Source organism: Arvicanthis niloticus, chromosome 20 (assembly GCF_011762505.2).
Source record: "Arvicanthis niloticus isolate mArvNil1 chromosome 20, mArvNil1.pat.X, whole genome shotgun sequence".
NCBI lineage: Eukaryota > Metazoa > Chordata > Mammalia > Rodentia > Muridae > Arvicanthis > Arvicanthis niloticus.
This window is the reverse complement of record NC_047677.1, coordinates 33,093,000-33,107,941: the sequence shown is the minus strand read 5'-3', so window position 1 is coordinate 33,107,941 and position 14,942 is coordinate 33,093,000. Positions and strand designations below refer to the sequence as shown.

General features: G+C 43.2%; 1 protein-coding gene across 2 annotated transcripts in view; it reads right to left on the bottom strand.

Annotated features, from left to right (window-relative positions):
- Rtkn2 (rhotekin 2) overlaps positions 1–14,942 on the bottom strand; it is a 70,278-nt gene that overhangs the window by 13,284 nt on the left and 42,052 nt on the right. For both annotated transcript variants that reach the window (XM_034524510.2, XM_076917248.1), the window contains 3 exons: positions 13,662–13,768; positions 12,626–12,757; positions 3,318–3,480 (listed from right to left, as the gene is read on the bottom strand). In XM_034524510.2, the coding sequence (XP_034380401.1) occupies positions 3,318–3,480; positions 12,626–12,757; positions 13,662–13,768 (402 nt within the window). The remainder of the gene's footprint in view (positions 1–3,317; positions 3,481–12,625; positions 12,758–13,661; positions 13,769–14,942) is intronic.

Here is a 14,942-nt window from a genome sequence, read left to right as displayed (position 1 = left end):
AGGCCCAGCTGCACAGGTTCCTCCCTAGGGTCTGAATCCAGAAGCTGGAGCTGGCATCTTACTCCTCCCCCTTTTTGATTTTAGATAAATATGTAAAAGCCTTTTTTTTTTTTTTTTTTGGCCTTCTTTGTTGCAGTGGGGAAAACATAGTCTTTAATGAAAAATAACGACTCGTTCTAAATGGGCCAGTACCTTCTCTTTCAGGTTCCAGGACGGACCATGCAGTGAAGAGATAATGATTTCTGCATGGAGGATCTTAAGATAAAGTGGTTCGTGGCTGCACTACAAACAGCATATTAACCAAGCTCAGGTTGGGAACATAAGCCTGTATCGTCCATGTGTTCCTGATGTCAGAGGTGATTTACAACGGAAGCATTCTGCGGTGACTAGGTCTGTTTACACAGAAATACACGATAGCGGATATGCTAACGCAAGGTTAATATCAAGTAGGATATACTGTGTTCACATGACCTGCTCTCTATTAAAGATGTTTCCCATAATGCTGCTACTCTTAGACTGTGTGTGTGTGCATGTAATCACGTGTGCACTCTGGCACTACTGTGGGGGACAGGGGCGCAGCCTGCAGAAGTTGGTTGGTTGTCCTTCCTCCACAGGGCCCCTCAGAATGGAACTGAGGTTTTCAGGCATGTGAGTGTTGCTACCTGCTGTCATCTTACTGACTCCATCACAATGTTTATTGTCTGTGTCCCCTAGCATGATCTATTATGCTAAACTGGTCATGTAACTCCATATTTGTGGTAAATATTTGGGAACAAAAAACTTATAATGATCCAAGTTTGTTTAAACATTCTCTCTTTGCTCTACCACTCCTAGCCACTGACTATAGGACAGGGGTCACACCTCCTTTATAGACTCTCACATACTAAGACAGCAATCCCCTTTGCCCCTAGCCTCCAGACCATGCTATTCTGGCTAAGCATACCTGTGTTTATTAACACTTCCTCATTAACTCTGACGAGCTTACTCTCCTAGTCTTCCCTTCTTAAGTTGCGGTGAAGAACTGAAATCTGACCCAGATATTAAATTATTCTTATATTATTCCATTCTTGATCATCTTCTTCTACTTTGTTCTATACTCCGTACTTCAACCAAGATGAGGAAGGCACGCTTGCCAATAAGAAAAGTAGACTGAGATAGCTTAGTGGCAAGGGGCTCAATGCTAAACCCACACAGGGGAAGAAGAGGGATGACTCCCACAGGCTGTGCTCTGACCTGCACACATGTGCTGTGCCCTACACACACACACACACACACACACACACACACACAAACATACCAGACAGACACACTTACACATATACCCATACACACAGACACAGTTGGGCAGACACACATACACAGACACACACAGATCAGACAGACACACTATATATATACCCATACACACAGACACAGATGGATAGACACACACATATACAGATCAGACAGACACACTACCCATACACACACAGATAGACATACTCACACATATACCCATGCACACAGACACAGACAGACAGATGGACATACATACACAGATACACACACACATACAGATCAGAGAAACACACTTACATATATACCCATATACACAAACACAGACAGATGGACAGACAGACATACACAAGTACACATATAGATCAGACAGACACATATGCACACATACCCATATGCACACACAGATAGATAGACAGATGGACAGACAGACAGACAGACACACACACACACAGACACATAGAGGCACAAACTGATTGTTAATTAAAAAATGACAAGAACTTAAGAAAATTAGAGTACTATATATAATACAATGTTTTGGGTAGAACACTTCCATTTTTGCTTTATTGAAATACAAAATATAAGATGTAAGGGAAGTTGCACTTTAAAGATGCCAGGTTGGCACAACTTGGTTTAAAAAAGTGTTTAGCTTCAAAGTGACACACATGAGAAGTTACCTAGAGAGTGGGCTATCCTCTGGTCCCACTGTTAGCCAGACTACAATGTTCTGGATTAGAACTTTAATTACTCACTTCTGTCATTAGGCCCATACAAAACATATACTGCCAAGAATCACTTCTTAAAATACGTGTCTTTTTGTAAGTCAGACTCTGCGCATCAGGGAGTCTAGGAAAGCAGTCAAAATTCCAACGACAATCAGCACATGAGAGGAGAGTACTGATCAGGCCTAAGCAGTGCCATTTGTAATGCCAGGGGATTTCAAGTGCAAGGATAGCCTGAGCTACATGTGTTCATTACCATCATCATTCCTGCATGCCTACCGAGTCATCACTTGGGAAGCTGAGGCAGGAGCCAGGACGGAGTGAGACCCAGTCTCAGAAAAATGACACAATAGAATGTAGGCTGGTTCTGAAGTCACCCCTGCCTGCACAGTCTGTAGCAACTCAATCTAGAGTGGCTCAGGACAGCCGCAAACCTGGAGAAGAACTTAGACATTCACCACACATCTAAAGCTGGTACTTAGGGAAAACCCCCAAGGCCTCCCTTAGTTCAATGCCGCAAGCCACAGGCTTCTCTGGGGCTCCCTTTCCTCATCTTGGGAGCAGAGTCAAGTAATTTACCTCCTGGGGACCTCATGAGAGGCAAGCAGGGTATAGAGCACCAAGCCATCTTCACACTCGGTGCCTGCCCTTGCCTCCTTCCCAACCTCCACCTTGACATCCACTGTCGTGCACATCAGAGCAGGCCTGAGAACTGCCGGAGAGCAGCAGGTGCCACGTCTTTACAGCGGTCCATAAATCACTCCGTTGCTTGCAAATGACTCTATGGCATGAGCCTGTAGCATTTGGTATATGTGAAATACTGGCTGACTCTAACACAGGAGGCTTAGCCGGATCGGAATCAGCCGCCACCAACAGCTCTACTTTCAAAGTAAAATCACAGATAATGTATAGGTTGGTCACTGTATCACTGAGTCCAAGAATCTACCTGTGAGCAAGGCTTCCAGGAATGGAGAAGGAAACTTGAGATCTTTACGTATTTTATGAGCGGAGCTGGATTGTGTTACTGAGATGGAAACAGATATTCATGGGGCTAAAAACTCATCTCTGCACGAAGCACAAGATGGTATCACAACAGGTCCGCGGTTAGCAGAACGTTACTTAAAATGAGACTCCTCTGAACGTTACAATCTTGAGATGATCATTATCTGGAGAAGGTTTGTGGTAGGCAGCCACGGTTTTCAGGAAATTTAAAAAAGAAAAATCCCCGCTACAAGTTCTTTATTCTAATATTTGGATGGCTGTTGTCCAGCCTTGCAAGTCACATGAACACACTGCTAGAGAACACAAATATCTACTTACTGAGATCAAAGAAATGCTTCCGGAAGGCACCCATCCACTCCTGAAAGTCAGCTAGGCTGTCAGCCGCAAAGACGTGACTCACTGCCCGCCCAGCAGCCGGGTTGAGGACAGAGAAACAGCACATCTTCTTTGAATCCTTTTCCATGGCCTGAATTCTGGTTTCCTAAAAATTAGGATAGAATTGATGGTTTCTAAGAAAATAGCTCTGAAACGATCAAATGTTTCATTGCTTAGCGACCACATCTATGCCAACTGTATAATCTTAACCATTGATGGTTTGAAATTTAAAATATGTCATTTGAAGAATTTTTAGCATTCAAAATCAAATCTATAATGTCTTCAAGAAACAGGTTTTTTTTCTCCACTAAAAGAGTTTTGGGTATACTGTACACATATACATGATATGTTCAAAATTATATGTTCATGGGACATAACTGCTATTAGGATCTTGGCTTCCTGCTTCTTAAATACATCTTAAAACTGTGGTAAAGCAAGCACAGTATGCCATGGCTTTCGTGTGGTTATATACCAACTGCTTTTCCAACAGTCGTAAAATTAAATCAGTCAAGTCTGTTTCTTCTTTATCCCAATAGTCATAGATATTACAGTGTTACTGGATAAAATGGTAAAAATGTTACAGTTTTTTTATTTAAACAAACAGACAGGTTTTCATCAATAACGTTCATTCCATATGTCACATTCACTTGTAGTGTTCACAGGTCAAGCTCTGTGTGATTTAGAGATGTCCCAGTGTTCAAGCTATTCCTTCGAGAATGAGTCTAACATAACACTCTACCCCACAAGCAACGGTCTCAGTCCTGTTGGAAACCTCAACCCCTTTCTGAGTGGTACCAGGGAGGACAACGCCATGACATTCATGGTGTTGGAAGGCGGAGGCCAGTCCCCAAGTCCCATACAGCTAAGTAGCAACAGCAAGGACAGGTGGCTTAGACTGAAGAACGTTGGAGGAATGACGTCTGGGACAGAAGGTTCATTTTCCAACATCCCAAGGCAGCCCTGCCCAGTGGGAACACAATGGGAGCCACCGGGGCCATTTAGACGTTTTCAGAAACATTTTTTAAAAAGTAAAACTTTGATTTTTCCAATTGGGAAATAAAAACTTTTAAAAAGGTAAATTTTAACGGTGTATTTTATTGTATTTGATCTAAAAGTAGTGAAAGTGAAAGGACTCTTCAAAAGGGCACAACTCGACTCTAGCCTGTCTCAATTAGAAACCCAGCAGCTCCCGAAGGCTCCTGTGAATACAGTCCAGTTTAGAGGGAGGCGGTTAACTTTTCTGTGGTGTGTGCAGAACGCACGGGCCTGCAGCTGATTGGGAGTGGGGAGAAAGTGACAGTCCACACTTATACACACCTGCAACAATTGGCTTGTGAGTTTCGGTGAAGTCGTGGGGTCGGAAGGAAAACTTGACCCTGAAGAATGGGTAAATCTTGGAAGCTGAACACTATCTGTACCATATCGGGAATTATTTTCTACAGGACTTAATTCTTCCAGAATCCCATAGGAATATGTCTGCTGCAGAAAGCAGCTATGTATCTTTGAACTTCCAGACTATTACAAAACATAAGAACTGGCAGCCATCTTGGGATGGGTCTGACCGCTGGTCACTGGGAAGTCAGGGAGTGTACACATTCTCTAGACTGCAATGGGACATAAGGTCAACACAATGAGTTTATAGTGACAAGGTCTTTGTACGTTCCTACCTGTAGGTAACAAACTGTGCAAACCATCTCAGTTAAGTAATCATATATATGACATTAAAAAAGTTAAAACACTGCCTGCTAAATGACATCCTTTAAAGCTGCTACCAACCAATCAGCCAACCACTAACCACCAACCAATCAGCCACCAACTAATCAACTACCCAACCAATCAACCAACAACCAATCATAAAACCAACCAATCAACTACCCAACCAATCAACCAACAACCAATCATAAAACCAACCAATCAACTACCCAACCAATCAACCACTAACTAACAACAAATCATACAACCAACCAATCAACTACCCAACCAATCAACCAACAACCAAACACCAATGACCAACCAATCTCTTTTAAAACACTGTTTTATTGTCAATAGCAGAGGGTGATACAGCTCTAGGAAAATCTCTAGGATGCTGCTTTTATCCTAACTAAAGGTTGAATTCAAGTTGGGGAGGGGGGTTAAGGAAATATTCTGAGCCTTTGACTATTTCCACTTAATTTTACTTCAACATAAATTTCCAATTACTCTTGTAGATGGAATTACATACATTCAACTGTAAATGAAGAAAATGGGATGCTTTGCACATAAGTGTTTATGCATTCAACAAAGTATTGTTTCTAGTGAAGAGACTTGACACAGAGAATGAGGAAGCAGACCATTTATATCCCAAGTCAACAATATAGATTAATATTACACCCTTTATTAACTACAGTGCCCATAGGCATTTGTTATAGATTTTAAATATCCCAAGGTAGGGCTTTTGTTTGTTTCAAGAGAGGGTCTCACTATGTAGATCTGGCTGGCCTAAACTCACTATGTCATCCAGCTTGGGTATGAACTCAGAGATCTTCCTGTCTCTGCCTCACAAGTAATGGCATATGTCAGATGCTTTTATTTGTTTGTTTGCTTTTTTTTTTAAACAAGTGAAAATGAAATGCAGAGTTTATATTAAGTTATATTTTATCACCCAGATCATTTAACTAATGGGAGATATTTGTAATTAAACACTGTCTGTCAAAGAAAGAGATTAGCACAAGTGTTGCTTGTCAGGTGTTGAAGTCTACCCAAGCTGATTGTTGCATTGGTGACATTAAACCAGGTTCATCTCCATCTTCCTCCAAAGATGAAATTATGACAAAAGAGCAGGATAAATTTCACAACCTATATCCTAAACTCACAGCAAGATGTCTCTCCTCACAGGACACAAAGCAAACAGTTTGGAAATGACCAAGTCACAGCATTTGTCCCATCTCAAGGACCACTTAGTATCTATCTAACACACAGGAAGTGGCTGCACCAGTTCTGAAGAAAAGAATGAGACAGGGTAAGGTTGGGGGTTTAAGAACCACAGGTGAAGTGCATCACCAGTGCAGAGCCCAGGACCAGCTTCTAACCCAAGCACACCGCTCATAGACACTATAAGAGAGATGCAGATGATAGGACCTGGATTCTCCTGCTTTACCTTTTCTACCATCCAAAGAGTTGGTTTGGTTTGAGAGCACTAAGCATTCGTGGTCCTTCCATTCTCTGAGGATGCTTTCAACTCAGCTCTTCCAGTTTGTGATGGTCCTAGGATTATAGTGACGGGCAGCTTGCTCTGACAGGACTCCCTCAGAATGTCCCTGTGCACTGCTGCAGAGTAGGATGGGAGGGTTCCCTGGGAAGGCCACAAGAGCTCACCTCTTCAGCAAAGACACACTCTGAGGTCACGAAGACGTTTCCTTTTGGCCTCTATCACCTTGAATTAAAATGTGTTCCACCCTCTCCAGACAAGCCTACTGCTGCACCCAGATTATGGTCATCTTTGAGCACCTTTCCTTAAAACAACAACAACAACAACAACAAAAAAAAACCACTCAGGAAAACGCTTGGGTCACCATGGGAGAAAATGATTCTCAAATCTCCTGTCCCACCAGGAATTGAAGATTGCAGATTTCTGTCAAGAACACCATCTGAGGGACTCTGTTAGTCTCTGGGACAACAGAAGCATCAGTAAGAAAAATATAAAGGAGAGGGTTAGATTGAATTCTAACCCTTGAATTCTAAACGTGTAACAATTACAACCTATCTCAAATGGCCACTTTTGAAGGATGTTAGTTGTTTTGGTCACATATACTCAAATACACAGATGCACGCACATACATGCGTGCATGCACACACACATACACACACACACACACAGAGCTCATCCTGTTACCTCCCAGAAGTACCTTAGAGATAACCTAGCAGTAAACACAGGATGCTAAGATGTTGACAGCTTGCAGTTGGCAGTAAAAGACCTTAAGCCAGCACCACAGATGGGTACCGTTAAGAGCCACAGGCTGAGATGTATTTTATACCTCTGTATACAGACATGTGTTTTCAAAATATACTTGTTCTCCATACCAACCTCAGTCACCATTCCAAAAGCTCAGAGATGCAAACAGAGGAATGCAGATTACAGAAAACTCTGTAGGATGAACGACTGCTTCTCTAATAAATAAACTATGTTGGCGGTGTGTTGGGGAGGGGAGGGAGGATGGAAACAGTGACAAAGACCATTCAAAACTCCAACTCTAATAAGGTCCTCGATCTGGAATCAGACCCAAATGGTTACAAAATCCCTTCTTTTGGGAAACAGGAGCACTGTCTACATCATCATCATCTATTAACTATATATGACTACGTGTATATAAAATATATTTTGTCGTTATACAACTGGGAGATACACAAGTAAAATCCGTAGGATTGTATGGGAGAACAGAATGCTCAATTACACTGTTCTGCATTGACTATCTTGAAAATTTAAAAATAAAATAGGTTGTAAAAAGTCTCTTTCTTGCCTCTGAGTTGTCTGTGATACAGGCGACGTTTCCGTCTTTCCTCACAATACGTCATAAAGACAAGTCTCAAGTCCAGTGGGGTCAGAAGGAAAATGGCGGCGCTTAAAACCAATTTCACTGCTGACACGGGTCTGGCGACAGAGCATGCGCACATCTACAGGCCACCGAGGGGGGATGTCTGAACTGTGTGTGTCGCCGTCATCTATCAAGCCAAGCGTCAGGCATGGCCAATATCAGTTTGAAATACTTACCTTCAATTTCTGTCGATAGCGTCCGTCAGATGTAAACGCCCAGAGGAAAGCGCTACTAAATAACAGTTGTTGCAGCTATATTTAATAAGGGACAGCTGTGTAGCTGACAGGCTTTCGATATCAAAATGACTACCATGAATGGGGAAACATGCCATGTGATCTGTGGTTACTGGGCTTTCTAAATGACCTTGATAAATATAATAGTTAAAAGCATGTTCGAGGCAATTCAATAAAACCTATCACACCGAGTAGAGTTATTGATTGGTTCGGCCCAGATCCATTATTGAAATAACTGATGTCTAGTATGTAAATCAAAACGGATTGCTTATCTCGAAGACTCTAGCTTCTTTCCCACCCCACCAGCCACGGATAAAGCTTCAGCTAATAAAGTACTTTCTAGGGTGCACGGAGACTGTTGTTAAGTGCCCGCCATTGAGTGTCTTACCCACAACAAACATTCAGAATGAAGTTTTTTGAAGTTGAAGCAATCACTTTGAAGTAAATCACCCTCTCAAATTTAGATTGAAAGTACATGGGGAAATAGCTTTTAGGTTTTTCTTAATGTGACCATTTCCACAGATGGCTCCCTATGAAAATTAATGAACCGACTTGGTCTTACAGGAAATGCCATTTAGCAGGACAAGAATTACAGTCAGAGCAGACCCCATCTCCCTGCAATCCAAGCGGAGAACTGTATCGGACATGTCATAGCTTAGAGGTTAACAAACTTAGCTGCTCACATGGCCTTTGGGGTGGCAAAACAAAAAACCAAAAACAAAACCCCCCAAACCCACCAACTATTAATTGAACATCAAGAGAAGAGGCCATCAAGAAAATCTACTATGTATTTTAAAGCCAAATAATTAGGCAGATACAAAAATGTATGAGTTTATTACACAGTAACAGAGAATGGGAAGGAGGCAGAGAAATGGCTGGTCTATGGGGCACCACAGTGCAGTTGGGGAACCACAGTGCAGTCCCTGGGCCAGCATGGCACCAGCAAGACACTCACACCTTGCTTGGGGAAGGAAAGCTAATTGGGATAGTCCTGTATTAAAAACTCAAGTCAAAGTAGACATTTTGGGCAACGCAGGGGTAATTTAAAGATGGATTGACTATATGTATGTTGGGACCTCACTGTTACATTTCTCAGCTGTTACCACACAGGCGTGAAAGAGCTGTTTCACAAGTTGTGTTCCTCAGGGAGGTACGTTAGCCTCGTGTTCAAACACATCAGCAAAGAAATGACACCAGGAGAGAGGCAGAGAAACACTGCGGGCCTGTCTAGGAGCTGGCCGCGAGGCCCATTGCTGTGTTTCTTCCGACTTTTCTGCACACCTGACTCACTTTTGGAACTGAGGAAAACGGAATAAGCAATGATGTAACCATAACCATAATGTTTTAGGGAGTGACAATATGCCTGGGACAGTGTGGCAGATCGGAATACCTAGATTGATGATGCTTACTGTGAATGGGAAATTGTGAGGTGCATGGGAGGGCTCAGCAGAGGGAGGGGGAGGGCTCAGCAGAGGGAGGGGGAGGGCTCAGCAGAGGGAGGGGGAGGGCTCAGCAGAGGGGGGGGAGGGCTCAGCAGAGGGAGGGGGAGGGCTTAACTGAGGAAAGGGGAGGGCTGCAAAGGAGAGCGCCTTCAGAGCATCAAGTCCCAGTATGAATGTACTGAAGTGGCCGATGGATGTCTAGTATTTAAATCGCAACACTGTAAAATCCCACTTGGGATGGGTAAAGAGACAGGAAAAGTTTAGTTCTGCCTTCCAAACCTGTTCATCAGCATATCTATCAAGAACTAAAATTAATAATAAAGGAAAAAACCAGCTCAATGATTTTATCTCTTCCTACCTTCTTGGACAAGGGCGAGTCACCCCCTATTCCTGGCTAGTTTGACAAGTTTGACCCACTGGCAATGTCCACTTCTTTGCTTGTCAAACAGAAACCACACACCTGAAATGAGAGAATGCCAGCCCTACCATATTGCTGAGATGAGGTGAGCTGGCCAGTATATCTTTTCTAGAATAAAGCGAATGATTTTGAAAGTGTCACTTCTGGGGCTAGGAGGATGGTTCAGCATTAGGAGAATGCTTAGCACACAGTCACGAGGACAGGAGTCCAGTCATGTTTCACAGCTGTGTGTCCTGTAGATGCCCGGAACTCCAGCCCCAAGGGATCTGGATGATACCTTTTTAGCCACCACATTTGCTAGAGCCTACTGTGTCAGCGACGTGTTTGCATGTTTCGGGGGATTAACCTGATCAAACATGGGTGCACATGTTCAAGTGTGTATGTGTGTGTGTGGGGGGCTACTCATATACTGCTCCTCCCCAACACATACACACTAAAGTTTTAAAGCCTACCATTTGTTTAGGCTACATTTTATCTTAGTTTATGCCACCACATTCTGTGGTACAAAATGAAAGGAAACTTTGGCAGGTTTCCAGTTTTACCACCCAACTATTGAATACAAACCGACCTAGGCAGGTAATCATACCCAGTCCATCTCTAGTGATCTGAATATGACGAACCAATCAGTCACCTACACTTCCCCCTCAGACATGACCTGAACTTAAGAAAACATATTAGTGTCACCAAAGGAAAACAAAGGCAGGCTGGGGCATGATTAGGTAATGGTAGCAAAAAACTTGGGTGCCTAGGGGGTCTTGAAGCAAAGCAATCAATCAATGAAAGTTATCGGTGTTAGGGTCACTGGGGCAATCCCTCTCTATGCAGTAACACTGCCTCAGCAATAGACTTCCTGTAGATGATAATGTTACAGTTATGTACAAAGTATCCTTCCTGTTAGTAGAAACATGCTGTTTGCAACTGATTTTTCCAATGACCCAGAAAGAGAAATAACCAGGAGAGAGAAAGCCATTAACAACAGCAGAAGGCCGGATGGGCAGACTCGGGGGAAGTCCTGTTTGCTCATGGGTGACTGGCCTTGTATTTCACCCTTTTTGTACACTTGAATTTTTCAAAGTAGTAAGAGACTAAAGAGATTTCAACCCGAACAAAACAAAATACAAAGTTGGCAAACGATGAGAAAGTATATGGATTTTTTTCATTAATAAAATTACATACTCCATGAACCTATTTTTCTAAACCAAGATAAATTTGTTATATTTTAATATGGAGGTATTATTTATTTATATGTTTAAAGAATAACTCTAAACTTTTTTAATTAAAACCTTATCATGATGAACTTGAAAAATAAAAACATTAAGTTAAGTGGACTTAAACTATGAGATTAAAAAGTCTTGCTACAGAATTTCCTTTGGGTAAGGACCAAAAAAAAAAAAAAAATTCTAAAAATGAGATGGATAAAAGTATTGCTGGAAAAGATGGCAGAACTAAATTCAAGTCTAGACAGATCAGAAAAAAAACATGGGTCCCATGTTTTCTGGAGTACGAGTTTTACGTAAAATCCCACGTGACTTTACGTCACTCTTCAGAGTAGAAGGGTAGACAGCATACAGCTAAAAGGATGCACTGCTTCCTATCCAATCACGTGGTCTAGATAGACCTCTCCACAGGAAATAGCTAACAAACAACTAGGATTTGGCTCCAGAAACATCACTGAAAGTATTTTGCGAAGGATTTTGTCAGCAGCGGGTGGGATGCAATACACATTACACTTAGCAAGAGAGGCAAAATCAAGACTGTCCTGAAAGAAACTCAGTCTGTCCTGGGCAGACGCACTCACTTCCCTACAGAATTTTACGTGAAAAGTTTGTTAACTAGATGGCGATTCTGCTTTCTTGTGTCAAATCTGGATAAAGACCCTCGGCGGACTCTCGGGTGGGACGATCTAGATGCAGCCTGTGCCCTCGCGTGTTCTAAGTGCAGGGCCAGGCTTTCCTGTGCTAGCAGAGGTTTGGCCAAGGGCCAGTTCATCCCATGAGGAAGGAGATCTTTTAAAGATCTCCTTTGAATATTAACAAGAAAGAACATCTCCAGGGCTGACGATTTATGTTCATACCATCCCTTAAACTCATGAAAAGATATAAGTAGCTTTTTAAAAAGACTTTTACAGCTGTTTTTTTTTTTTTTTTTTTGAATTAATGCATTTGTCTCTGTGAGTGTGTATGTTATGTGCATGCACGTGTTCTCAGAGGCCAGAAGAGGGTATCGGATCCCCTGGAGTTGGAGTTAAATCACTTTAGTCGCATGATGTGGGTGCTGGGAACCGAATTCGGGTCCTCTGCAAGAGCGGGAAACCATCTTAACCAGTGCACCAAGTCTCCAGCTCCCACAAATATGCCATCAAGGTGGGGGGTCATACTCTGGGTTTTAAGACCTGTCTGTTAGCACCCACTTTCATCCATTATTATGTGTTCTTAGGGACTAGATGATGCCTCCTCCCGTCAATAGCAGATGTTAAGGACATACATGAACATAAACTTCGGGAACCACAATGTCCTTGTTAATACAGCGTCTCAAAGGGCTACGGTTCAGTGGCTCAGTGCTCACCCCGGAACTGCATGTCGCTCACCTTGTCAATAGGAACTACCAAAGCCGGCTCCACCTTAGCTTCGATTTCTTCTGGACCGTAAAAACAGCGGAGTTTACCCCCTCTCAGGGCACAGTAGAGCCTTCTCCAGCCAACCAGCCCTTTTCCTGTTTGCTGGACGCAAAAAGTCAAACAACTATCAATTATCAGTTTAAGTCCCTACTACCTGAACTCTAAACCCAGTTCGGTATTTACGTAATCAGTTAAGGTTTTAGAACTTTTAAAAATGGGATGGAATTAGCTATGCGTCGGCTGTACAGTTGAGTCTGAGCACCTCAAACCCAAGAGCGGAGAAGGCGCCTGGAATTCTCAGAAGCATTAAGTAAAATGAAGGTAATTATTACCATACAATTTTACACACAGAAAATCATAAATCAACACAGATTTGGGAAAGGTAGTCTATTAGACTCTAGTGCTTAGAATTCCACGGCAATTCATCAAAAGACTCGGGGAAATTATAAAAATAACTCTCTCCACACTGAAAATAATTTCCCTTCATTTTTTCCCCCCCAGAACGCTAGAAGATGTTGACTACCTGGTAAGAATGCAGATTTTCTTTCCTTCTAATGGAATCTTTTAGGGAAAAAAAAAGTGCTATTGATTCATTGAAGTCCACAATTAATTATTTACTGAATATAAATGACCATGGCTATGAATAAGTCAGGAGGAGGGGGCACAGAGGCAGCCTTGGCCCAGAGGCTCAAACTGGGCCAAACGCTGTCTGCCAGAGGAGCCTTTCTGTGAAAGGCGCTGGACAGCCAGGGTCAGTTTCCATAAGAGAACCGTGGCCAGGGTCCTGTGCTTGTGGGATGAGGAACCAGAGAACTGGAGAGGCAACCCCACAGTCACCCAGACCCTCCCCCAACTCCCGCCATAGCCACGCCCCCTTCACGTCCCACAATATTAAAAAAAAAAAAAAAAAAAAAAAAAAAACCCAAAAACCTAACACTTCCTGGAGCCAATGCCTGCAGTGAGAGGATTGGCACTCCACGGCCGAGGGACATGCAACATGTTCTACCTGTTCGTTGAGGAATCCAGCAAACGCATCTTCAGCCATGCAAGCTGGCTGGGCTGCCAGCCTGCAGCACAGGTTGCCATACAAGGGAAGCCAAAAGGAACACTCTTCTGTTTAAAGAAGAAAGGGTGGAAGTTATAAATATATGTTTAAGGTTGTTACATGTTCCAGAATTTTTTGTTCGTTCGTTCTTTCTTTCTTTGCTTTATTTGTGTGGTTTTTTTTTTTTTTCTTTTGGTTTTTCGAGACTGGGTTTCTTTGTATAGTCCTGGTGTCCTGGAACTCACTCTGTAGACCAGGCTGGCCTCGAACTCAGAAATCCACCTGCCTCCGCCTCCCAAGTGCTGGGATTAAAGGCATGCACCACCGCTGCCCAGCTTGTGAACATATCTTAACATTCATCTTACATACAGATTCATCTACCTGAATGCTAACAGCGTACACAAGCATTCGAGGGAGGTCAGGACGGGTCCAGACCAACACTGTGGTCAGCTGGAAGAGGGGCAGCCTTTAGACTCTTGACTTCAGAAGTAATTATTCAAGGGGATTGTTCAGTGTTTCATATAAAGTAGTCTACTAAAGTGATTTGTGGTCACCAGATTTCCCTCCTTGTTCTAGTTTTCATTAGAATAATTAGTAAGGTGAGACTCTAAGTGGAACATTATTTTACTCGTGTTAAGACACTTGAATACCTTTGCCCTACTCCTTCCCCTTCTGTTGAACAAGTACTCAGGAGCTATGAGGGGCAGCCTTGAGAGTGAGCCAGTGAGAGACTAGGGAAAAAACTGAGGATTGCACTGGGTGATGACATCAAGCAAGATAGGAGGAGGGGAGGGAGGATGGGGAGTGGGGAGAGGAAGAGAGAGTGTGGGGAGAGGAGAGGAGGGAGAGGAAGAGGAGGCAGAAGAGGAGGAGGAAGGAGAGTGGGGAGAAGAGAAAGGGAAGAAGGAGGGAGAGTGGAAAGAGGAGGGGGAGAGGAGAGAGGGGGAGTGGGGAGAGGAAGGAGAGGAGGAAGGAGGGTGGGGAGAGGAGAAGGGAGAGGAAGGAGAGGAGGAGGGAGAGGACTACCAGCATAAGGCGTCAGAGCTTCAGTGAGCCAGCCAAGGGGTGTTCATACCAAGGCAGAGCTTACACAGAAGCTGTATAGCCTAGAAAGATTAGGACGAGCAGGGTGTGCAGGCCTGGAGTGAAGGCATGAAGGGCAGCCTACTGTGAGGAGTCACAACCAAGCAGAGGAAAAGAAAAAAGAGTGGCCATATTGGTTGGGCGGCCCCAGAGGCAACC